Source organism: Mesoplodon mirus (assembly GCF_964341445.2).
Source record: "Mesoplodon mirus genome assembly, chromosome: 4".
Lineage (NCBI taxonomy): Eukaryota > Metazoa > Chordata > Mammalia > Artiodactyla > Ziphiidae > Mesoplodon > Mesoplodon mirus.
Genome location: NC_138979.1, coordinates 158,014,316 through 158,039,240, shown reverse-complemented (window position 1 = coordinate 158,039,240; position 24,925 = coordinate 158,014,316). Strand labels below are relative to the sequence as shown.

The window sequence follows — 24,925 nt, the reverse complement described above, 5'->3', positions numbered from 1 at the left end:
GCGGGACACCACTAGCTTCTGCTCCCTTCCTTATTCCTATGAGAATGATGCATGGAATCCAGAAGTGGGCAGTACACTGAAGGACAAAGATAAAAGCTGGCTTTTAATGACATGCATGAAAGTTCATAAAAGGATTTATATTGTATTACTCCAAGTAAAGTCTGGTGTTGAACAATAAAAACTCAGGTACCTAGAGCTCACGATGGGCCAGCACTAAAATGGCTGCCCTACACCAACTCTCTGAAGTACGAGTATCATTATCCCCATTTATCAGATGGGGAAATAGAGGCCTAGAGAGATTAATTTGCAAAGACTACACAGTCAAGAAGAAGTGGCAGAGCCAGGATTTGAACCCACAGAATAAGTCTACTTGTAGATAGTCTTATTTTATTCACTAAGTAAAGAACATTTCTACTCCAGGTTCGCAAACTTCATCTTATACTGATTATTGCATTTCATTCGGGCATGGACTATGACAAAATGTCAACAATTCTTAAAGAGCTATGGTCAAAAGGAATTACAATTTCGGTGCTAAAAGTGACACATGGTGACAAGCTGAAACCATAACTTAATTGAAAAGTCACTCCATCTTCTTTCTCTTTTTCAGTCTTTTCATTCTAACTTTTTCCTCTAATTTCTTATTACCCACTACTCTCTCCTTTATTCCTAAGACACTAAGAAATACAGATAGAAAAATCAGCCGAGCGGTATATTGAACAGAACACCACAACACCTGGACTCCTGAATCAGAAAAGTTGGATGTCTGGGGACAGCTGTGTCCCTAATCATTCATGTGACTTTGGCTTGGAAAAAAAAAATTAACCTCTTTGAACCAAAGTTCCTCATCTAAAAAAAAATGAGAGACTTGAACCAGATGATTTCTCACAGCCCTTCTAGCTCTAAAGCAGGATGCTTTTGCACTTTGAAATAATTGTTTTTTAAAATGAAGAAAAAACTTTGCAACCCATTCTTAACTTAAAAGGTAATCTGGTCCTTTTAGGTAACATGTTTTTAGCTCTTCCTCTTGAATGGCCCTTGATTGCTTTCTTTAGGGAACTACATTCAATATTTGGTAATAACCTATAAGGGAAAAGAATCTGAAAAAGAATATATACACATATATGTAAATACATAACTGGATCACTGCGCTGTACACCTGAAATTAACACGACAATGTAAATCAACTATACTTCAACTAAAAAAACAAACCCATAGGCTGGTGGCCCTCAACAGAATGATGGCCTGCCACTCCCATGCGATACCATTCAGAGCATCACAACTGAATCTGCTATTTGGGTACTTCTAATTTTGCCTAGAGAATGACTGCTCAAGAGTCAGAGGTCACAGACACCAAGACATACAGCTGGTCATACACTCTGATTGGCGATGGAGGGGGTGGGGGTCCCTCCTGCAGCGCAACATCTTACTCCCTGCGGGGAGCCTTCTGCAGCCAAATCCCAAACCTGTTTCTGCTAAGATTGCTTCCATCAAGCTGTCATCCTAGTTGGCCTCATTCACTCTCTGGGCAAGCTACTAAACCTCTCTAACCCTCATCCTCCTCATTGTTTCAATGGAAATGAGGCTGCCATGAAGATTTTTTTTTAAAGCCCAGTACACAGCAGGGGCTCAGGAATTTTGCTTTACTTTCTGGGTCCTCTCCTCTCTTTAAAACAGTTGCCTCTGGAAACAATTCACAGAGGGTCTGCTTATGTCCTGCGAATAGGGAAAAGAGCTTGATTTAACAGGTGTTACTAAAGCCCCATTTGTTGTTGTTAAACTGGCTTTTTCACTTACAAGCAGCTCATGCAGCTGAATATCAAAAAAACAAACAACCCAATCCAAAAATGGGCAGAAGACCTAAATAAACATTTCTCCAAAGAAGATATACAGACTGCAAACAAACACCTGAAAGAATGCTCAACATCATTAATCATTAGAGAAATGCAAATCAAAACTACAATGAGGTATCATCTCACACCAGTCAGAATGGCCATCATCAAAAAATCTAGAAACAATAAATGCTGGAGAGGGTGTGGAGAAAAGGGAACCCTCTTGCACTGTTGGTGGGAATGTAAATTGACACAGCCACTATGGAGAACAGTATGGAGGTTCCTTAAAAAACAAAAAATAGAACTACCATACGACCCAGAAATCCCACTACTGGGCACATACCCTGAGAAAACCATAATTCAAAGAGTCATGTACCACAGTGTTAATTGCAGCTCTATTTACAATAGCCAGGACATGGAAGCAACCTAAGTGTCCATCAAGAGATGAATGGATAAAGAAGATATGGCACATATATACAATGGAATATTTCTCAGCCATAAAAAGAAATGAAATTGAGTTATTCGTAGTGAGGTGGATGGACCCAGAGTCTGTCATAAAGAATGAAGTAAGTCAGAAAGAGAAAAACAAATACCGTATGCTAACACATATATATGGAATCTAAAAAAAAAAAAATGGTTTTGAAGAACCTAGGGGCAGGATGGGAATAAAGACACAGACCTACTAGAGCATGGACTTGAGGATATGAGGAGGGTGAAGGGTAAGCTGTGACAAAGTGAGAGAGTGGCATGGACATATATACACTACCAAATGTAAAATAGATAGCTAGTGGGAAGCAGCCGCATAGCACAGGGAGATCAGCTCGGTGCTTTGTGACCGCCTGGAGGGGTGGGATAGGGAGGGTGGGAGGGAGGAAGACGCAAGAGGGAGGGGATATGGGGATATACGTATATGTATAGCTGATTCACTTTGTTATAAAGCAGAAACTAACACACCATTGTAAAGCAATTATACTCCAATAAAGATGTTAAGAAAACAAAACAAAAACAAAACAAAAACCACCTGCCTTTTCAAAACTAGGGACTCTTCCATGTGAACATACGTGTTTGTGATTACATATGATCCCCACGCCGGTGTGTGCCCTGGGACCCTCGGATCCCGGTGACCCTGAGAAGCACGCCACTGGGGACGGAGGGCAGCGTATTTCCAGGAGGCCTGCTCTTCCTGGCACTAGAGCGGCAGCACCAGCTGACAGACAGGAGAGTGACTAGTCAAAGAGCAGAGTAGTTAGCTGCAAGGACAACAGCTGTGGGCGTGTGAAGTGCGGAGGAGAGGAAAAAAGTGACAGAAGAGCATTATCTTATTTTGTTGAAAATTGTACCAAGGTGTTAATGCTTCAACTATTCCTTTGAAGTGGTTTCTGAAGGTGGGAAGGGGAGAGCAGGCTTCTAGTCCTCCAGAGGTATCAAGGGCATCGTTTCAGACCCACCTAGAAGGTCTGATGGTGGCTTTTCGGATGGAAACTCTAGAGCAAGGGGCAGAGTGGGTCTCCCAGGCCTGAGGGGCTGTGCGGCGCGCTGCTCCTTCAGCCCAGCCCCCCCATCCCACGCTCTAATGGGGGCAGGTTCCTAACACTCTTCTGTTCCGTCACTGCCAGCTCCCTGGCTATGACACGATGACAATGATGCCCCAGAAGCGGTGCTGGGAGATGAAGACAAATACAGCAAATACTACAAACCAAGGTTCTTTTCCCCAACAGAAAACCAGTTTACCATCATATCTCTGTTTATGCTGGTACATAGGAAAGGATTTGTGTCCCAAGCATACAAAGTTAAGAGTTTGGATTCTGAAGTTAGACCTGAATTTGCCAGATGAGGCTGGGGAGTTACTAACCTTTCTGAGTGTTGGTTTCCTTTAATTTGGAGTAATATTAATACTACTACTTCATAGGGTCGTTATAAGGATTAGATGTGCTAATCCATATAAAAGTGTTTTTTCTAGGGTCTGGCACATGAAAGTAATACTCAGCAAATATTAGTTGTTTTTACCAATACACCGCAGAAGATGTATCTAGCCTAGTATTTTGCTGTAGACAAATCACCTCCTGTCATGGACCTATCATCTATCCAGGGCCAGGCCTTTGGACCCATCTTTCTAGTAACTACTATTCACAATTCAATGTCAGTAATGTTGCCCATTCCATCCTATCTCCTCACACACTCGCACACACCTATTTCCCTCTCCCCCATACGAACTGAAGAGCTTAGAAACACGGGGAAAGACCCCTGAGCAGACAAGATGGTGTTGCAAGATCTACAGGCTTCCTCTTGAGTAGATTAGTCCTTAGACCAGCATCTCTAACTCTGTACTAAGGTTGACAAGGTACACAGCTTAGTTATCTTCTCCAGTTTATAGATGCCTGTTTAGACATATAAACTATAAAGCAGACAATTTGTAGGAAAGACCTCGGGATGGAAAACAGACAAGAGGAAGAGGAGGAGGATCACAGAGCACTTGGAGAGTGTTGTAAGGACCCAGCTGCCTTTCTGATCACCCTCAAGAGTCATTCTTGAATTGTGGTTCAGCAAAATACTTAACATTAATACGATGTGGTTGAGGAAATGAAGGCAGCACTTTCAGAATATACCCTCCCTGTCCTCAAGACAACTAAAACAAAAAGTTCTGGATATAAATTCTGGTTTCCAGGGAAATCCAGTCATCCGGATGGGAGCAATTCTTAAAACTATCAGACAAAGGGATTTTCACCACATTCTGACATTAGCACATGATCTTTGGGCCATCTAGGAGGTAAGCAGTATTAAATACCATCCCAAGCACAGTCTGGTCTATAACACTTGGTTTCAAGAACTGAAGTACATTGATATTGTCATTGCGCTTACTTTTTCAAGGGCGCAAAAAACCCCCCCATAACTGTTTACATATTCTGCCATCTGATGTTCATGAATCTATGAGAGCTCAGGTGTAGGACTGGTCATGTTTTGGGGGAAAAAATAGCATAAAGAATATTGTCTTGGCTTTAGAAAGCCTAAGAATTAATTGCTGAAGCTTAACAGAAACTCTTCGAAAATAATGGGTTCAAAGCAAATTAACAGATTGAAAAAAAACCCCAGCAAAAACAGCATGTGCATGCCCAAAGGAGAAAAGAAACAGTTGATTAAATTTGTTCCATCAGGAAACCTCCCCAGAGACAGAGAAATTAAATTTTCAACAGTGCTGCTGGCTTGGCAGGAGCTGGGAGGGGCGGGGAGCTCCTGGGCTTCCCTTTGGGAAAGTCTGGGAACCAAACTGCCCAAGCATCACAAGCAGGACCAGCTCATTTGAAGCCAATTTCTGACACATGCAGATGCAGTTAAGAAAAAGCTTGGTAAGTCACATTCAGCCCTCCAGGCTGAGAGAGCAGGGGTCAAAAACAGCACTTTGCGTTTTGGACAGCAATTGGATACAAATGGGAGATTTGGGGGAAAAAGAGTGTCATGGAACATAAAAGAAAAACGTCTAACAGTCTGTCACGCTGAGTCTCTTGTTAACATTAAGTGTTCACTGTTTCTCAGCTACTGGGGCAAGATGTTTAAAATGGATATTACCAGACATCTCTCTCTGTAATGGTGACTGTATATACTCAGAGATGTAAATCCTGTGAATGGTCCAAGTTAGTGATTCTTTCCAGCTGCTGCTGCCACATGCTGAAAGGGAGCTCTGGCCTGAGTTAGACTTTCCATGGAGGGAACTTTCAGCATCGCATTGTATCCTAGCGCTCCTCATAACCTCCTACACTCTGACCCAGTTGGGGATGTTCTCCACGGTACACAAATGGCCCTGGACTCTCAGACCTACCTCCGTGGGGTGCAGTCATCATGTGGGGGGATAATGACGACTTTCACGGTGACAGACGTTCTCAGGAGATCGATCATCTGCTCGTGGCTCAGAGTGGCCACTGCCACCTTGCAGATCTCCACCAGCCGGCTGCCCTGCCTCAGCCCTGCCTGCCAGGCATAGCCATAGGGCTCCACATCTGCCACGATGCCCTCGTAGTTGACGTGGAAGCCAAGCTGTCCCAGCCCATTCCTTCGCAGAGTCATCTCCACCGATTCACAGCCCTTTGACACGAACTAGACAAAGAAACAAAAGATGCACAGTTTAATGAATGCAATAGGGTCTTCAGTGGCACGCATGGCAAGCAGGGTTATTTCTGAATACCCTAATGCCAGCTGAAGAGCAGCCTGGTTATTTTGCCTTCACTAATCTCCATTCATTAGGCCAAAAAGAACATACTTGTCTCAGCGGCTTCTCAGAGACCTACAGGGAGCTGGCAGCAAAGAAAAACGGTATTCTGCTACTCATTTTGCCCTTAAGACAAACATTCAAAGCAGCAGATGCCCGATCCAACAATTCTTTTCACCGACTAAAGCAGATTGGCTGGGCTACATCATCAGTCACAAGGCAATGGGATCAGGTCACATGCAAATGAGTTTCCAACAAAAACGCACAATGTGTCTTCCCCTACTTGTTCTACTACTTTTCCTTCTGAAAAAAATGATGGGAAGCAAGTGTGACATAAACTCTGTGTTCCTTCGCATTGTTAAGGGAGTTTTCAGAGGAGCTAATAAAACAGAACAAGCTTCTGTAACTTAGCTCTAGCCTGTACTGAAAGCTTTACGAAAGGGACATGCATGTAGGTAAGTGGAAGGAAAACACTGACCTGAAGCCTTTTGACAATCTCTTTGATGTCCTCATTGTTAATGAAACTCTCCACGGACACACATTCACCTCGCTCGTAGAAGATTTTGAGGCTGGTGTCGGTTGAGGTCCACCCTATCACATCTCTGCAGGAACAGTTGAAAACCACGCTCTTTGTTTCCTGTTCGATGAGGACGATGAACTCGTTGGAGACCCCGAGCAGGCAGTCTATCTCCATAGCCTTGTTGTAGTCTTTGGCCCGGACAGCCCACACAATGGCCCCCATGCTACTGAGCTCAGCTCCTGGGTAGGGCTTAGACTTTTCTTTCTTCTTGGAGGCCAGAGAGATGAACGGAAACTTGCCGGACGGGTCAATAGGGGTGTTGGTGACATTCTTTTCTGCCAGATCTTTCAGGTATTCTTGACGTGTCCGGGTTGCCATGGCCCGGAACTTCTCTGACTTATGAGCAGCATTTTCTGCATTAATCACTTTGGCCAAAAGGAAGTCCCTGAACACATTTGACTTAGGGAAAGTGACCCCTTTGGGGATGGGAGGTCCAAAGGAAGGCACATCTCTGGACCTGGTGACGGCCACACTAAGAGACAAAGCAAAGATCAATGAGAAAGAGGCTTGTCAATACTTCTCAGACTCACAGCATGAGAATAAAATACACTTTCTCAAAGACAAAGATGCCCTTCAGAAGGAAAATAACTGTCATCGTCCCACAAGAAACAACACACACTTCTACTTAACAAGTGCATACTTTTCATCCACTCATATTTAGGATTTATAGAACAAAATTTTTTCTAGGTCAAAATACCCCAAAAGCTTAAACTAAAAATTTAAACCAACCATAACTCCATGAAAAAAAAGATTTATTGTAATATTCTTCATAGTAGATAACATTTTAAATCCCTAGTGATTATTTCCAAAGGGGGGAGGGCGTTGGCTACTATAACCATATAACCTTTCAGAACAAGCACAGATTATGTAAGAACATAAATGTTATCCCCATTTTAGATATGATGCCCACAGCAGTCAGCTTATAATGAAAATATCCACAGATGCATGACTTAAAAGAAATGGATTAAATTTTTAAAAAATTAAACAAATATTATTTGTTGTCCTATGTGTCAGGCCTTAAGCAACCAGATCAAAGAGCATAATTTTAAAACAAAAGCTGAAATCTGAGTAACAGAAAGAGATTATGATTTTTTTTTGGTAACAGCAACAGTGCTTTAAAATCATATTTTTAAACTTTGGTCCCAATTCTCTACTTTTGGTATGGGAGCCTGACTATTTGTGAGACTATGCTCCTTTTCCCATTCCTTTAAGCAAGACTGATTTAAGAAAGCCTGTTCCACATGGACATATATACACTACCAAACGTAAAATAGACAGCTAGTCGGAAGCAGCCGCATAGCACAGGGAGATCAGCTCGGTGGTCTGTGACCACCTAGAGGGGTGGGATAGGTAGGGTGGGAGGGAGGGAGACACAAGAGGGAAGAGATATGGGGACATATGTATATGTATAACTGATTCACTTTGTTATAAAGCAGAAACTAACACACCATTGTAAAGTAATTATACTCCAATAAATATGTTTAAAAAAAAAAAAAAAAAAAAGAAAGCCTGTTCCAGTCATTTCCTCTGCATCTACACTGTTAAAATTGGGACTAAGAAAAGGATCATACAATCTGTAAGAACCTATTATTTGTAATCCCAAAAGGAAAAAGACTAAGTTTTTCCTAAAACAATAGTAACAACAACAACAGAAATTAAATGGAGATAGGTTGTGTGTTTTATTAAATTTCAAGATCTCCTTCCAGGACCTCAGCGAAGTTTGAGAGGGCTGGAAATGAAGATTTTAACAGATCAAACATCCCTTTTTCAAATTATCTAATTATTTAAAAGTGAGTCAATTATGCAACCGTACTAAGTATCAGCAGAGCAACACAAAATGTGTTTCTCCAGAACTCCCAGAATGGAAAGGACATAATCAGAGAGTGTGCGTCTTTCAAATTAAAATGAAGAGCTCTGCTGCACTATTTTTTCTTTATTTCAAGGGTTTGCTTGAAGATATTCAGCTTTGCTTTTCAAAAAATGATGGTTGCTTGTGAAAACAGGATAAATAAATAAAAATCAGCAACCTCAGAAGACAAACTATATATTTTGTTAGAAAATGACACGAGATGGCCTATTTCTGAAAATGGCTTTTCACAAATTCATTAAAAAAAAAAAAAAAAGAAAAAGACTACCTAGTTCACTTCACGACAAAGAAAGGTGGCAAGCAACATCCCATTTTCTAACTGGAGATGAGAATTCACAGAAACCTCCACATGCGTGATAGCCTAATTGCATCAGTATTAGAAAGGCAATTTTTCTTGTGTAATGTGAACTGTCTGGCTTGAATGCTGACAGCTATATAATTTTAATTTGATTATGTTATTTTTTTTTCAAGTCAAGCAGATGACGCTAATATCCAGATTTGCTAGCTTTTCTAAGAGGAATCCCGTAAGGATCCAGAAATATTTAGTATCTTTCATTTTTAAATTGGCAATTTCTTCTCTTGCTAATTTCACATCATTATTCTTTCGCAAGAAACAGCTGTGATTTTATTTTAAATAAGGAGAAGAAAATGCCTAGCAGGTGTCGATATGAGGACCATCCGTCCACTTGCCCCTTAAATTCACTGGTTATCTATAGATCTATTTATTAACTAATAGGACTTTAGACAAACATATACTGAAAACCCACCAATAATTAGAAGCCTATAGAATGAACTATGAGGGAAAAGACTGAACCCTTAACATATAATTATCAGTGATTCATCACGGTAGGGAGGTAAATGATACAAACACTAAAATCAGCTTTGCATCATTAGAAACAGAATCCTCACAGAAGATGATGAGGAAGATGATACCCTAGAATGTTCTTTTCAAATAAAGAGTTTTGTTTTGGGTAAATTTAACTTTCAAGTTTTTCTACAAGGTTAAAAGCTCATTAATTTAGATGCCACTAATTCTGAACTCTTAATAAGGCCTGTTTTAAGTTAAGTAGAGAGAATATTTTTGCCTTCCTAAGAAAAGCCTTTCTAGAATTTCAGTGTGCTATATATAGATACTTGAGGTGTATTAATTATAAATGGTTTTTGCTATTTTTAAAAGCAGATTCCAAAGGGCTTCTTGTCTACACTTATGTTTGCCTAGTATGCAACATTGTATCTCCTTAGACATAATAGATTCTTTAAAATTATAGCCATGCCTTATTTGCTCAGCATTGTCAAGGACTAGTATGTTCTACTCAAGAGGGTTATCTAGATCACAGAACAGACAGAAGGTCAGAGGCTGAAAACAGTTACGGAAAGTTAGCACTGGGGGGTGGGGGACTTAGAGAAGTCAGGGCTCCTCAAGCTCTGCCAATAAAATCTTGAGTTTCATCTTAACACTCATCTTGATTTTGCATTCCACTGAAGAATATTTGTATTCATTCTAACACGAAAATCTATCCTGTTCCCCAAATCTCGGAGTACAACTGAGGGAGCAGGAAGGTGTTCTGTTTCACTCTCATCTGACGCATCCCTGGACCTCCTTTTGAACAGCTGGTAGACATTCTTCACTGCTCCAGGAAAACAGACTCAGAGAAGTAAAATGATTTGCTCAGAGCTTGTTAGAGAAAGCCAGGACTGGAATCTGAGCTTCTGGATGGCCAGCAGTGTGACAAGACCACACTTATTCCCTGAGTGTGGAATCTTCCACTCTTGAGGTGCTTGCAAAAGGGACCATCCACAAGAGTCACATGGCCAAAGAGACCACCATTATAGGCTGTTTCTAGTGGGCCTGGGCCTTTGTTGGCATCAAAGACCTTGGAAGAAGTAGCAAGTTGATACATGGGAATGTTCCAGAGGCATCTGAACAGAGGTCTCAATGAAAAAGAGTGAGAATAATAAGACACTTCAACTTCTGAAGCACCATGGAAACAACAATAAACAACGAAGTTTAAAAGGAAGGGAACTTAGCATCAAAACAGTAGAGGGAAGTTTCCCCTTGAAGCTTAGATCAGACTGCCAGCTTGGGGAGCTTTCCAAGAAAGGAGACCTTGGCAAAGGACAGGAAAGATGAGTGGCAGAACAAATGTTTGCCCACTGTTCCCTCTTGGGGCCTCTCCACTTCTAAGAGTCTTCAATCACCAGCACTCACTGGGCACCGACTATATGCCAGGACCGAGGATGAGATGTCACAGCCTCAGCCCTGCAGAAGCTCAAAGCCTGGTGGGGCTACGGCTCGGGGTGTGAGTGTTCTCCTAGGGAGGTGTAGCGCGCTACTGGAAACACTTCGGAACGGCACTTTGTCCAGTCCTGGGAGGTCAGGGGAGCACTCCCAGAGAAAAGAAGAGCAGGCGTTCATTGGATGAAAGTGGCAGGGGTGTGTGAGAAGAGGCATTCTTGCCCAGAGAGTGGCATGTGCAGAGAGGAGGGGCTGTAAGTAGCTCTATGCTGGGGGGAGGACTGGGAGAGGTGCCAGTGGACGCTGAGGGACAAGAGAGGCCAGACCTGAAGGGCTCCATGAAGTAGGCTATGCTGGGGACTCTCAAAGTTGCCCTACAGGGGGCTTCCCTGGTGGCGCAGTGGTTGAGAGTCCGCCTGACGATGCAGGGACATGGGTTCGTGCCCCGGTCCGGGAAGATCCCACATGCCACGGAGCTGCTGGGCCCGTGAGCCATGGGCGCTGAGCCTGCGCGTCCGGAGCCTGTGCTCCGCAAGGGGAGAGGCCACAGCAGTGAGAGGCCCGCATACCGCAAAAAAAAAAAAAAAGTTGCCCTAAATGGTTTTAAGCACAAAGAGTGACACATTCAGAGTTTTGTCTTAGAAAGGTCAGCTACGCGGGACAACAGGGATGCTGATTAATGATGGCTTGGAATAGACTTTTCTGAAAGAAATTTCTACCTTCGTTATTTTTCTTCCTGGTTGAAGCTTGCATATTTATTTATTTTTATTCAAGAGGAGAAAAGAAGAAAAAGGCATGGTCATTTAATGTGCATACACAACACTCCCTGACTACACCAGATACTTTACTTATGGGATTTCAGGTAGATGTCAAGCCACCTTCCATTGAACAGAAAGGGAAATTTAAAATCTCATATGTTTAACTGTCTGGTCTGATTCCAGGTGCTTTTTATACTACATCATGCTAACTCCTTTCAACATTTATTACATCTTAACCACTGAATACAGAAATCTTTCTGAGAGGAGTAACATATATATCTACCTTCCCAAACATAGTTACTGACCACAATTTAACATCTGTTTTTGAAGACAGTCTTTACAAAAACCACTTACTACTATACTAGTTTTGAAATGAACAATAATTCTTTAATTTCATCATATAGTGAATCAAAGTTCTACCTTTCAATTGTTTAAGATGTCCTAAGATTTTTAAATAGTCTGTCTGAAATGAATCCAAATAAGGCCCATACATTACAATTAATTAATTTTATCTTAAATTTTTATATTCTGTTAATGCCCCTCCACTTCTCTTACTTCACTTCTCTTTTATTTCTTGCAATTTATTTGTTGAAGAAACTGGGCTATGTGTCACATAGTCCAGAGACTGAATTTTGCTGAATACATACATGTTCTTTGGTCTTTTGTATTTCCTGGCCTCTCTAGAGGTTTGATTGGATTCACATTCAATTTTGGGAAGAGAGGATAAGACTAATTTCTAGATGGGGTTGTATTCTTCCATTATGACACATGCATTTGTCTCTTTTTATAATGTTTGCAGCCTTTGATGATGAATGCCTAGATCCATTAATTTATTACTAGTTAAAAAAAATGGTGACAAAGATTTTGCACCATGTTTTTACAAAGTGAGGCCCTTGGGGTGAGTGACGGATATTTGGTTGTTTGGTCCCAAACCAAGTGACCCCAGACTGCTATGCTTATTGAATTTGTACCTTTAACGTGAATCGTTTTTCTACGTCTCCCTTATTGGTAATCACTTATTGATGCTTTCAGTACATCCTTGCCACTAAACGGCTCATCTTTTTGATTTGTTGCATCTAATCTACTCTATCAACTGAAACCAGACAATTAAGCTCTTTGTAATGATACAAGTAAAATAATAGAGACCAGAGGGTCCTCGTATCAGGTATGGGCATAATAAGCTTTTGTACACAGACTTAGTGATTAATTTCTGAGTTCTTGGCTATGTCTACTATTCAAGGTCAACTGGCCTCTGGAATTAACTTAAACTAGTCAGTTTTTCCTGTATAAACTTTCTAGTTCCGAGGGTGATACAACACACATTATTTCAGACCCTCATTTCCATATTCACTATAGGGATTTTTGTCACTTTGTTCCCCCGTTGAATCCCAGAGCCTAGAATAGTGAGTAGTATATTTTGATCAGGACTGTAAAGAACTAGTGAAAAATAAATGAATAACAATAAAACCTAAACTTGTGTTTCTGTATATAAATTACTTCGCACTGTGATGGTGAGTAAATTTTCCTAGAATTATTTATACAGTGTTATTTGCTGGCCAAGCATTCCAAGGGCTTCCACTGCCCACTAACCTTTCTGACAGCACAGCCTTCTTACTGTACTTTCCACTTTCCTTCCTGCGTCTACGTGTTCATCTATACCACTTTCCACCCCTAGACTCACAGAATTATTCTCATTTTGCCACTGAATTCCACCATCTGTGCTTCAAAACACACACCGAATCCTATTTCCTCAGTTAAATGTTCTTTATATCTTTAGCCTGTATTGACCCCACAATTCTCTACACAATTAGAGCAAGACACTCCTTTGAGGAAATAACTTTCCACACTTTGGGCACCAAGTAGATGTCAGTAAATAAAAGTGAGCGTTCAGGGCTTCCCTGGTGGCGCAGTGGTTGAGAGCCGCCTGCCGATGCAGGGGACATGGGTTTGTGCCCCGGTCCGGGAAGATCCCACGTGCCGCGGAGCGGCTGGGCCCGTGAGCCATGGCCGCTGAGCCTGCGCGTCTGGAGCCTGTGCTCTGCAACAGGAAGAGGCCACAACAGTGAGAGGCCCGCGTACCGCAAAAAAAAAAAAAAAAAAAAAAAAAGTGAGTGTTCACAGTGGAGAAAGTGGGAACAAGAGATTTTAAATGATGAAAAGGCTTTGAATTATTCTAATTACACCTCTTAGAGATACATTAGATTTAAATAAAATTTGTACAAATTAAATGCATCTCTAAGCTTTCCCACCAGAGTATCCCTAAAGAAAGAGGCCTATAAATTCACATCTCTAGTAGTTTGGGGCCAATGTATAAGAAAAACCCACAGGTATGAAAACTCTTTGAAGACCCACATTGTATCTTAAAATTGATACAAATTTTCCATTCTACTTCATAATACATTTATTTTCTCATGAAAATAAACATCCCTTCCCCCAAGCATTAAAGACTACAAGAGAGGTACCCTAGTTATTCTGGGCCTTTAAACATCTCCTGGCATCACCACATACCCCAGGAAACACACCTACTTGAGTTTGAGAAGGACTGAGAAAAATTCATGTACCCAAAGTTTATAATAGGAAAAGATCATGACTTTAGTTCCAAAAATCACAGTGCACTGGGTCTTCAAGTAAGCTTGGCAATGAGGGGAATTCCAGACTAGCCCACGTCTTGTGAGCAGGGGTGTCCAGTGTCCTCCTGCAAAGGCTCCCAGCATCACAAGGTGGGCTTAAGAAGATGGGCTCTCCAGGTAAGAGATTAAAAATAAGAAAGAGAGAGAGCAAAAATCATGAGTTTCAGGCTGGGAAGGAGGGTTTGAAAAGAATAAAACAGATATCACTTACTCATCCAGCCAAGTAATGAAGAAGGTTCAGACACCTTTGCTCCTTATCAGTCTATTTAGACTTTCACTGGCCATACTTCCAGTGGCTACCGAGTACTGGAAATGTGGCTAGTATGACCAAAGAGTATTAAATCACATTAAATTTTAAAAACCGACACTCGATTCAGTTTTTCAAAAGTCTTTGAAGGAGAGGGAGACATACTTAAAAAGTATGTTTGCAATAAGCTATTATGAATCTACTTCTCTAATTGCAAATTTTATGAAATCTAAATACAGATTATTTCCAATGAAAACTGAGCATCCTGAGATGAGCTGTAAGTCAAAAATGCACTCCAGATTTCAAAGTCTTAGTCCAAAAATATGTAAGATATCTCAGTAATTTTAAAATTTAAAAATTACATGTTGAAATAATAATATTTGGATATATCAGGTAAATAAAATATACTATTGGGTCAAAAAACATATTGTTAAAATTAAGTTTACCTATTTCTTGTTACTTTAAAAATATGGCTATTGGAAAATATTAAATTAATATGTGACTTGCATTACATTTCTATTGGACAGCACTTTATCTAAACAAACACCTTTAAAAGAAGAATCTCTTTTTAAAAGAAAGTACATAGCTTTCCACTCCCCAAACTTCCTAGTGACCACTGCAAAAAGGATTTAGCTTTCTATCTACAAAGTAGTATGAAATCCTTTGTGCGAATCCAGTACACAGAACATTTCAATTGCTTGGGGTATTTTCTAAATGCTAATAGTTCTCCACCCCAATTACAGTCAAATGTTCTGCACTAATTCTTTCCTTCTACACCTAAATAAAGCAGCTTTTGGGGACCATATTCTTGAGAAAAAGCTTCAGATCTAGGTTTTCTTTGTTTGAGTTTCCACCCACTGAGTCTAGGAAACTACAGAACTCCCTGGTCTGGGGTTTTCATACTGGCACCCGAGAAGTTCAGGAATAGCTAGTACATCAGCAGCAGGGGCAGCAAAGACCCCTACTGCACACGGCATGGAGGGAGACAGCATGGCAGAGCCATTAAGAGACTGGGCTCTAAAATCAGACTTGGTACATTCAAACCTAAACTCCACCCAGTACCAGCTGACCTCGTGTAAGTTACCTTACCCCTACGCGCTTAAATTTCCTCATCTGAAAACAGGGATTAAAACAGCACCTACCTCAGAGGTTTTAAAACTAAATGAGGGCTTCCCTGATGGCACAGTGGTTAAGGATCTGCCTGCCAATGCAGGGGACACGGGTTCGAGCCCTGGTCCAGGAAAATCCCACATGCTGTGGAGCAACTAAGCCCGTGAGCCATAACTACTGAGCTGGTGCTCTAGAGCCCACGAGCCACAACTACTGAGCCCGCGTGCCTAGAGCCCGTGCTCCGCAACAAGAGAAGCCACCGCAATGAGAAGCCCGTGCACCGCAACGAAGAGTAGCCCCCGCGTGCCACAACCAGAGAAAGCCCGCGTGCAGCAACGAAGACCCAACGCAGCCAAAAATAAATAAATAAATAAAATAATTTTTGAAAAAAATTAAATGAGGTAACACAAATAAGGTGCCTAGATCAGAGCTGCGCTTCTAATTAGAGCCCATCATACATAGTTACTGTGGAATGGGGAAGGATGATGGCAGTCAGCTGGAGTCCAGTGTAACCTTGACTTGTTTTGTTCCCTGAACTTGCTTGTTCTCCTATATTTAACCTGCATTACACTTAGGATTAGACAGTTGTAGATCTCACAACAAACCAATTATCAGTCTGCACTGGCCACTTTCTGTGTAGGTGGCTCTGTTAATTCAAAAACAAAAATCCAAAATTAACAAAGCCTTGTCTTCTAAATTTTAGGGATGGAAAGATACGATAAGCTTTCATATTTTGAAAGGATAGATTCCTATTAGGACATCTTACTAATGCTAGAACATCCTCGCACATCTTCTTGGCACCACACTCACGTCAACACAGCATCACAGGTTCGTACCCTCTTCAACACCAACCCTCTCCAGGATTCTTGCAGAGGCCTCTGCAGGTAGATGCTTGAATTCTGATACTCATGAGACTAGGTCAACAAGGGACACTGAAACCATTCCACCAAATGCTTAACAAAGCATAGAAATACCCCTAAGATTGCAGTCAGAAATGTTAGAGGTAATCAAGTCAGCCCTAAGCAAGGGTTTGGGCTTTTAAAAAATAATAATAATAATTAAAAAAAATTTAACTTCTCTTCCCTACTTATTATGATCATTCTTCTCTGCTTTTGGCATGGCAAAAGCAAAATATAATTAGCAGCATGAGTAATTAGCTGGTGTCCAGATGGCATGGATGAAGGATGCCACCTAAGAAGGAGGTGCAAATGGAAACGGCAGGTGTCTAACCAACATGTCTGGGGAATGTCAATGCCATCAGGTTACGTCATCCTGTGAATTCAGCCATCCCCAAGCATAGTTTAAAGACAGAAATAAATAGCAATAGACTTCCCACTGCCACTTCAGAAAGCAGAGTCGGAGGGGACCTTCGACGTGACCGCGCACCAGTGCCCATCCAGCCACCTCTGGAGCCAGTACCTGTAACAGACACTGTCAGTGCAGGGGTTGTGAACCCTGACAATGACGAAAACGTGCTGAAAGTGGGATCGGATGTTTTTCGGGCTGAATGGCTGCGCTCCAGGCTCTTGGAAAACAATTGTTACGATATCGTTTCCAATGTGCCGCTTCCGTAGGAGCTAAAAGAAAACATAAGCAAGAGACATAAATGACAACGCTCTGCTTGTTCCTCCCCGATTCCCTCATGTAACTGTATTTAAAACATTCATTCATTATTAATCAGTACATATTAGGGGAGGTAACCTACACAGTTATTGTCAATATTTTAGCCGGTCTTATCATTCGCTCCAAGGAAGAATATGGAAATGAATATTCAGAAATTTCATAAAGCACACAGTCCATTCAAATAGATCTAACCAATCTCTAGCATATGACGCCAAGTCCCAGCATCTCCAAATCTTCAGTTTCCATAACAACAGCTTTGTTCCATTTTCATGTAAGAAAGAAACTTGCCATAGGGAATATTTTTTAAAGATGAGAACGGCTAAAGTAATTACAACGCAATTTATGTTCTGATTTAATTAGCTCCATTTAAAGAAATGTGGCTAAGGTGTTTTCTGATAATACTGTTTGTGGCACAAGCTGGGAATACAGAAATTAATAATATTCCAAAATGTTCTAACAGTTTTAAAGCAGGTTAAATAGCTTCTTTAATTACAGTGAAAGCTGCTTAAGACCACCTTCTGTTTCACGTTAAACGGTGTTTTGGAAAGGTGGCTTTCAAATTCAGGCACTCCAAATCATCCTAGATCAGCGCCTCTCTAGGAAGGGGTTATTAGGGAGTTTAACTCAACCATGTGAAGAAAAACTGAACAAAATTTGTATTACTCATATTTATTACATGGAGGCTCCTACCAGGAGGAAAACAACTAAACATGACATTTATATAAACTATCCATTAGACATAAGCTTGTATTTATAAACCTTCTAAAAAAAGGTTTAAAAAAAGGTCTCCGCTTTAACTTACACAGATTACATATCAGTAAAATCAGTGATTGAGTATTGGCTGCCAGCTGGGAGAAACAATAGCCTATTAGATTAGGGTTGAGAATTGGGAGTTAGAATGTTCAGGAAATGTACTTTAACCTTAGGAATTTTAAAGCATCCCGAATGATCTTCTAATGAGGCTGTATACTTCATTTCTAAACATGCTATATTATCAGATGTTACAGAAATAAAGGCTGCTCTGTATTGATTGCTATATAAAATATACCCATCATCAAAGAATATTAATCTCCTCAGGATCTTGAACCTATCAAGCTCAAATACAATCTATGTAAATGTCATTCCTGCATAGATGCCATTGTCTTTTTGATACAATGTCATTCTTCCTTCAAAATATGGCCTGATATGTAATGTTACTGTCTTACTAAAGGACCCAAATACAAATAAACCTATCCATCTCACATTATATATAATGAAAAAAAAGACAGTATTTATAAACCAATTTCTGGAAAAAGATTTTGAAAGGCACATTCTTTCCGGTTTTTCCAAGCATAACATAATCTATGTAGAAGAAATAAATTCTTTAGCTAGAGAATTTAAAATTTCTTAATATGTAGAATACCAATAATTCTTTCACTCTGATTCAGGACCATAATACTTTTGCCTTGATTGGACCCCAAATTAAATAATTTGGATGGATGTCCACTTAAATGCCAACTCACTCAGCTCAGCCCTTTGACTCATTTAGCTGGATATACAATTGAGTCTTGTTACTAAATTTTTTACCCCCATTCCCCCACATGTTACCTTTCTCTGCTGAGCAATCAGGTAGAATAAGCCTTCATCTCCCCTTTAAAGATCATTTGTTGATGTCCTTAAATTCTCTCTACTGTCTGGTCAGAATGAGCTTAGTATATTTTTCTTAGCATGGTGTTTTCCTCTCAAAAATCTAGAACTTGGAATTTGCATAAAACAAACTGTTAACAAACTCCAGATAGGGGAATTTATCTTAAAATAGGTTTATTTCAGATTTATAGCTGATTCATTGCTTTGCTTCCTACATTTTGATTGCTTTGGTAATTGTAAGAGGCAAGATTTTTATTTTTATTTTTTTTATTTTTTTATTTTTTGCGGTACGCGGGCCTCTCACTGTTGTGGCCTCTCCCGTTGCGGAGCACAGGCTCCAGACGCGCAGGCTCAGCGGCCATGGCTCACGGGCCCAGCCGCCCCGTAGCATGTAGGATCTTCCCGGACCGAGGCACGAACCCGTGTCCCCCGCATCGGCAGGCGGACTCTTAACCACTGCACCACCAAGGAAGCCCAAGAGGCAAGATTTTGTTACTGAGATGTGTGATGTAATCAAACCTAAAGTGATGATGTGTTAGATTCGATCCATGTTTTGTTAAATTCTGTGAAAGAGGATGTGATTCATTCTGCAGCTGGCCCTGTGTTCTGTTAATACAACAATTGACAATAACAAAATCTATGTCTGTTTTAAGGTCAGAAGTGATACTAGACTGCTGTGTTTATAACAGCTACTGAAAGGAGAGTCTGTTAGTTCTCTGGTTCTTTTAAGTTTCAGTTTGGTATCATTTGTTTTAAAACATTTTTTAAAAACAACAACTACCACATACTCTTTAAAACAGTACCATTTCCATCTTGCTCTGTAACCATCTGCCATTTCTTAGTTTTCACATTTTATCATCTCACAGACTACATTTTAGTACTAGGCCTTGTGCTTTTAGATCTTTTTAAAAGAAACTCTGTGTATGAGGTACACAAGAGGTACACAAATGCAATTGTTACTTATGTTGTCCCCTGAAGAACACATGAAGAAAAAACATTTTCCTGAGTTCCCATCGACATTTTGATTTTTCTCCAAGTTAGTGGAGGAAACCTTTGAAATTTGAAATGAAACATCAGTACTTTCCTGCTTTGTACACTGGCCTCTTGAGATGAAATTTCACCCACTCATTATGTGTTCTTTGTGACCCTGCAGAGTCATCTAATCACCATGATTTCAACTTGTTCTTTTCAGATTTCAGGAAAACCTCCATTCTCGTGGGTGAAAAGCAAATGATTAATTCACAAAGCCATCCAGCTGGCTGTTAACCTAGAATTTGGGTCTCTTCATTTGTTTTCAGCTCATTTGCTATTCCTTACTTCCACAAAGTACAAAGCTTCCTGCTGCCGTGACAGGTGCAACATTAAATTCTGGTTCAAGATTTTATAAACTTGCCACTTAGGCTTCTGGGGGAAATGAAACAAGGGCAAAAAACCCCACAGATAACACAAGGATCTCTTACCTGCTGCTTGTTGTTAGGTGTGTATGGCAGCATGGTAGAAACATGGAACATGATCTCGTAGTCTTTGTATGTTGTGTACAGAGAATGGGTTCCAGTGGAGTCAGCTACAGTAAAAAAAAAAAAAAAAAAAAAAAATACATGAGACAACTGTAACAGTAGGAAAAATAGTTCGTTTAAGAGATGGATCTCAAAAAAAAAAAAAAAAGGGAAATGATTTAGGATGAAGACATCCTAAGACAAGACACAGTATAGGAGTTCTTACCCATTTTTTGTACCCAATTCCCCCCTTGGCAGTCTAGTGAAGCCTTTGGATTCCTTCTGAGAATAATATTTGTAAATGCATAACAAACTATATAAGATTTCAACAGAAATCAATAGATTGAACAATACCACTATCAAAATAATTTTAAAATGATATAATAGCATACGATTTATATAATAAGTTTAAGCAGTTGGTCTAATAACTACAATAATTCTGACACAGTGAAGTGCATAAGCAGTACCTTGACAGACTTCCAACAACAAACAATACAGTATGAAAATACCTATGCTTTCTACTGGTGATAAAATCACAGGTAGAGCGTATACTACTGTGGTGTGTTGCCTACATTCATAACTAAAGGAAATGCTAAATTTCAATTAGGGGTCAGTGAAGATAAATGTAAAATTACTTCCCATCCAAGTTCACAGACCCCTGAATTCCATCCACAGACTTCAAGTTCAGAACATCTTTTCCAATACTTCTGACTCAAGCAAGAGAACCGTTTTGTTCTTAACAAATAGATGGAAACTTAACAAGACTGTAACACTGAGTAACAAAGGTATTACAGCAATGTCCAACAATTTAAGACTGAGTGTGTTCTGTTCTCACCTTCCTTAAGGAAAAAAACAACCTCAACCCCCTTAATCATTAACAAATCAACGTGCTCATAAATACCTGGAAACCAAAGAGAATTATTAACTGTCCAGTTGAAGGGGAATATCTTTAGATTAGGATCTGGACTTACAGGCGGCAAAATGAACAGAAATGCATTCGTTTTGGGTAAACTCAATCCTCCACCAACCATACTGCTAAGGAGCAAACACTTTACCGCATTTTAGAGAATGACGCTGCAAGACAGCCTCTGGCATGTACCGAAAGGCAGTAGTTCTCAAACTGGAGTGTGCATGGAGTCGGCTGGGAAGCCGCTTAAAAGGCAGCTTCCCATCCTCCACTCCCAGAAATACTGCTCTGTAGGTGTGGGGCTGGGCAGAAGAATCTATTTTAATAAACACCCCCAGGGGACTCTAATGCAGTAGCTGCACTGCCCTTAGGCGCTGCTCTGAGAATAGACCATAAGGGAGGTTTGCAGAGACTTGTTAAGATGTTCTAGAGCCCTGAGTTTCAACCTTGGATCTTAATTTTGAAGAGGGCATAAAACACAAAGGGTTTTAAAAACAGGATAAATGTAGAATAAAGCAAAGACTACTTTTGAAAAACTGCAAAGATACGCGTACCAACACGTAAAGCCCCCCCCAAAATATCTTCTAAATGTTAATGACCATTACCACAAAAAAATACAACTGCAATAAATCATTGACCTACTTAAGACAGATCTTGAATATGAAGAAGGTTTCTATTGTTAAGGACCCTTGCTATAAATACCTCTAGAACTGATTCGCACATTTTACAACTTTCAAGTCAATGTGTCAGCTGGGATGAGTACTTACATGTGTTTCAAGTCAATTTAAAGCAAAGTTAATGAACTAGAAAACAAATTACCATCCAGTGTTCATTTACTACATTTTGCTTTATATGTCTTTCTAATTCTAAAGGCATTACTACCAGGAAAGAAAAATGAAGACAACCCTGAAGATAATTTGTTTTCTATTTCTTGTCCTTTCTCTCTTTCCGACACTTGCCTCATTTTATACAATGGATGCTGCATGACCAGTCTTCTTCTAAGGACCTCTGAAAACCCCAGCTTTGCTGATAATTTTAAACAGTCTGGAAACAGTTTCAAAAGTTTCAGAAATGAAACTGGGCCAAAACAATGAAATTTTCTTTTCTGAGAAGAAAGGAATTCCAAAATCCTGTGTACATAACAGAATTGCTAAATTTTACCAGAGAGAATGGAAACTGAATGTTTGTTATATTCTCTGAAGAATAAGGCATTTAATGTTGTTATTATTATTATTTTAGTGACCTTGAGACCATGAAATACTTAACAGAATGAAAATCAGGAAGATGACCATTGGGAAAATCACAAAAATCTTTTTTTCTCTGGTTGAAAAGAGTATATTGAGTGATTTCTAAGGGGAAAAATATGTTTATAGAAGAGGGATAAAAAGAAGATAATGCTCCTTCATATTTGTATGGAGCTTTAAAAGTTAAAAAATAAATTTGGGCATCTTATAGGTCATCTTGATAATCATGTGATTTGCCTCCAAATTATACTACCAGCGAATGGTGTATATCCACTAATAAGGTCAGCCCTCTACACTAAGTCATAGAAAATAAAATTTCTAATATTCAAACTAGATGATAAGAAGACATTGAATAATTGAGGAATGATAAGAATATTCTTGTCCGCTGCTTTGAAAAGGTATCAATAAGTGATAATACCCTACATTAGGCCCTTCTATTTGAAGATGGCATGAATAGGTTAATAAATTTGTAGAAGCAGTTTCAGATACGGTCAATGTCATATTCATCCTTGACTTCTCTTGGCTCAACTCTTCTGCTTTAAGGGGAATAAAACTTGCAATGATAAAGGTGGATGTGTAGGAATCTGAATCAGGAAAAAGTAATTTGATTTTTTTTTTTTTTTTTTTTTTTTTGCGGTATGTGGGCCTCTCACTGTCGTGGCCTCTCCCGTTGCGGAGCACAGGCTCCAGATGCGCAGGCTCAATGGCCATGGCTCACTGGCCCAGCCGCTCTGCGGCATGTGGAATCTTCCCAGACCGGGGCACGAACCCATGTCCCCTGCATCGGCAGGCGGACTCTCAACCACTGCGCCACCAGGGAAGCCCAGTAATTTGATTTTTATGTAACCACTTCCTGGTCAATAACAGATACGTTTGACTTCAGAAAAGCTAGATAAAGGATCAAGCCCAAGCAATTTGATTTTGGGGAAGTTCCTAGTTTTAAATATTTATGAATAGAAGGAGAAAAGCAATCTCATGACCTAATTGCATGTAGACTAATAAAGTCAATATAATGGAGAAAGCTTAAGCTCAGTTTATGAACGTCCTCACCACTACAGAACACATCAAATGCAGAACAAAATCGCAGACAGGTTGTGGATCTGATTATTATCCATAGTTTGAAATCCTACAATAGTCAGCTGGCTGCTGAGGGCCATCCATTTAAGATCCCAGATCTCCCTTCTATGAAAGCTTGCCTCTGGGTCTGGGGATGCAGAGGTCAATGCTCAGAAGCACAGCCGGGGACAAGTATTAATGTCTGGAACACTGGATGGCACACCTCTTTTCTTTTTTTTTTGCAGTACGCGGGCCTCTCACTATTGTGGCCCCTCCCATTGCGGAGCACAGGCTCTGGACGCGCAGGCCCAGCAGCCATTGCTCACGGGCCCAGCCGCTCCGCGGCATATGGGATCCTCCCGGACCGGGGCACGAACCCGTGTCCCCTGCATCAGCAGGTGGACTCTCAACCACTGTGCCACCAGGGAAGCCCGATGGCACACCTCTTGTAGTACTGTTCACGCCTCCTTGTAGTACTATTTCATCCACTCAGTAACAAAGTATTTGGGGAAGTCAAGAATCCCACCTTCTCTGGCATCTACCATATTTACTCATGTTTTTTCAATGTACTTTTAACCATGGTCAGGAGGTAGGTTACTTTACTTCACTGAGGAAGGGATCAAGGAGAGTTTGTAATACCACCCTTTGCCATGACAGGAGAATTCATACTGTGTCAGTTCAGGGAACGTGCAAGCATGCATGTGTATGTGCCCAGGACTGAAGGCTTCTTAAAATCACTAACATATGGTGAGAAAAGGATAAGCGATGATGTGGGACAGGTACTTAGGAATCAGTCACTACTATTTTCTACCTACTGAGCACTTAGCAAGATACCTGCAATTACCTGGATTCCCACCTGGAAGTAAGAAGACCTGAATTCCAATACCTCCAGCATCATTTACTAAATGACCAAAAACAAATCACTTCACTTCTCCACCCCTCAACCCTCGATATTCTTCTCACTGTTGTGAGGACTGAAACAATGCATATGAAAGTACTAGCCCATAAAAGATGCTCAAGAGATATGTTGATCAGAACTTAGAATTTTGTGCAGTTGAGATAAAAAGTGTAGCTGCCTTAAATAGGGCCTTTTACATATTTTAATTTCTTTGCCAACTGCATCTCAGTAACACTCAAAGAAAAAACCTTCCACTATAACACAGTTTAAAGTTCAGGAGGTGAAAAAAGAAAACTTTTCTTCATTCATCAGTCTCTAGAACTCCAAATAGTCCTTTGCATGTGTGAAACATTTAAATAATGCTAGTTTTACTCCTTTCTTTATCAAAGGTTAAATATTCCAAATAAAGGATTTATTTTCTTTATGAAATGTCTTCCATCTCCTCTAAGACCGTGAATCTCAACGATCTTTATAATACTGCTGAAAAATGGGGGAAGCAACAAGCATTCACTAATATTGTGGCAAATCAAAGAAGGCAGAGCTTTGAAGGAATGCTTTTCCAAGGGTTTCTAAGTCTCTTACGTGCTGACTTGACAAACATGCTTCATTCGGGAAAT

At 40.3% G+C, this 24,925-nt stretch overlaps 1 protein-coding gene across 1 annotated transcript in view; it reads right to left on the bottom strand.

The window, feature by feature from the left end:
* Positions 1-24,925, bottom strand: part of SIPA1L1 (signal induced proliferation associated 1 like 1) — a 135,333-nt gene that overhangs the window by 68,636 nt on the left and 41,772 nt on the right. The window contains exons 6-9 of the mRNA XM_082617702.1: positions 20,168-20,271; positions 16,878-17,035; positions 6,509-7,082; positions 5,644-5,918 (exon numbers count right to left, since the gene is read on the bottom strand). Coding sequence (XP_082473828.1) covers positions 5,644-5,918; positions 6,509-7,082; positions 16,878-17,035; positions 20,168-20,271 — 1,111 coding nt within the window. The remainder of the gene's footprint in view (positions 1-5,643; positions 5,919-6,508; positions 7,083-16,877; positions 17,036-20,167; positions 20,272-24,925) is intronic.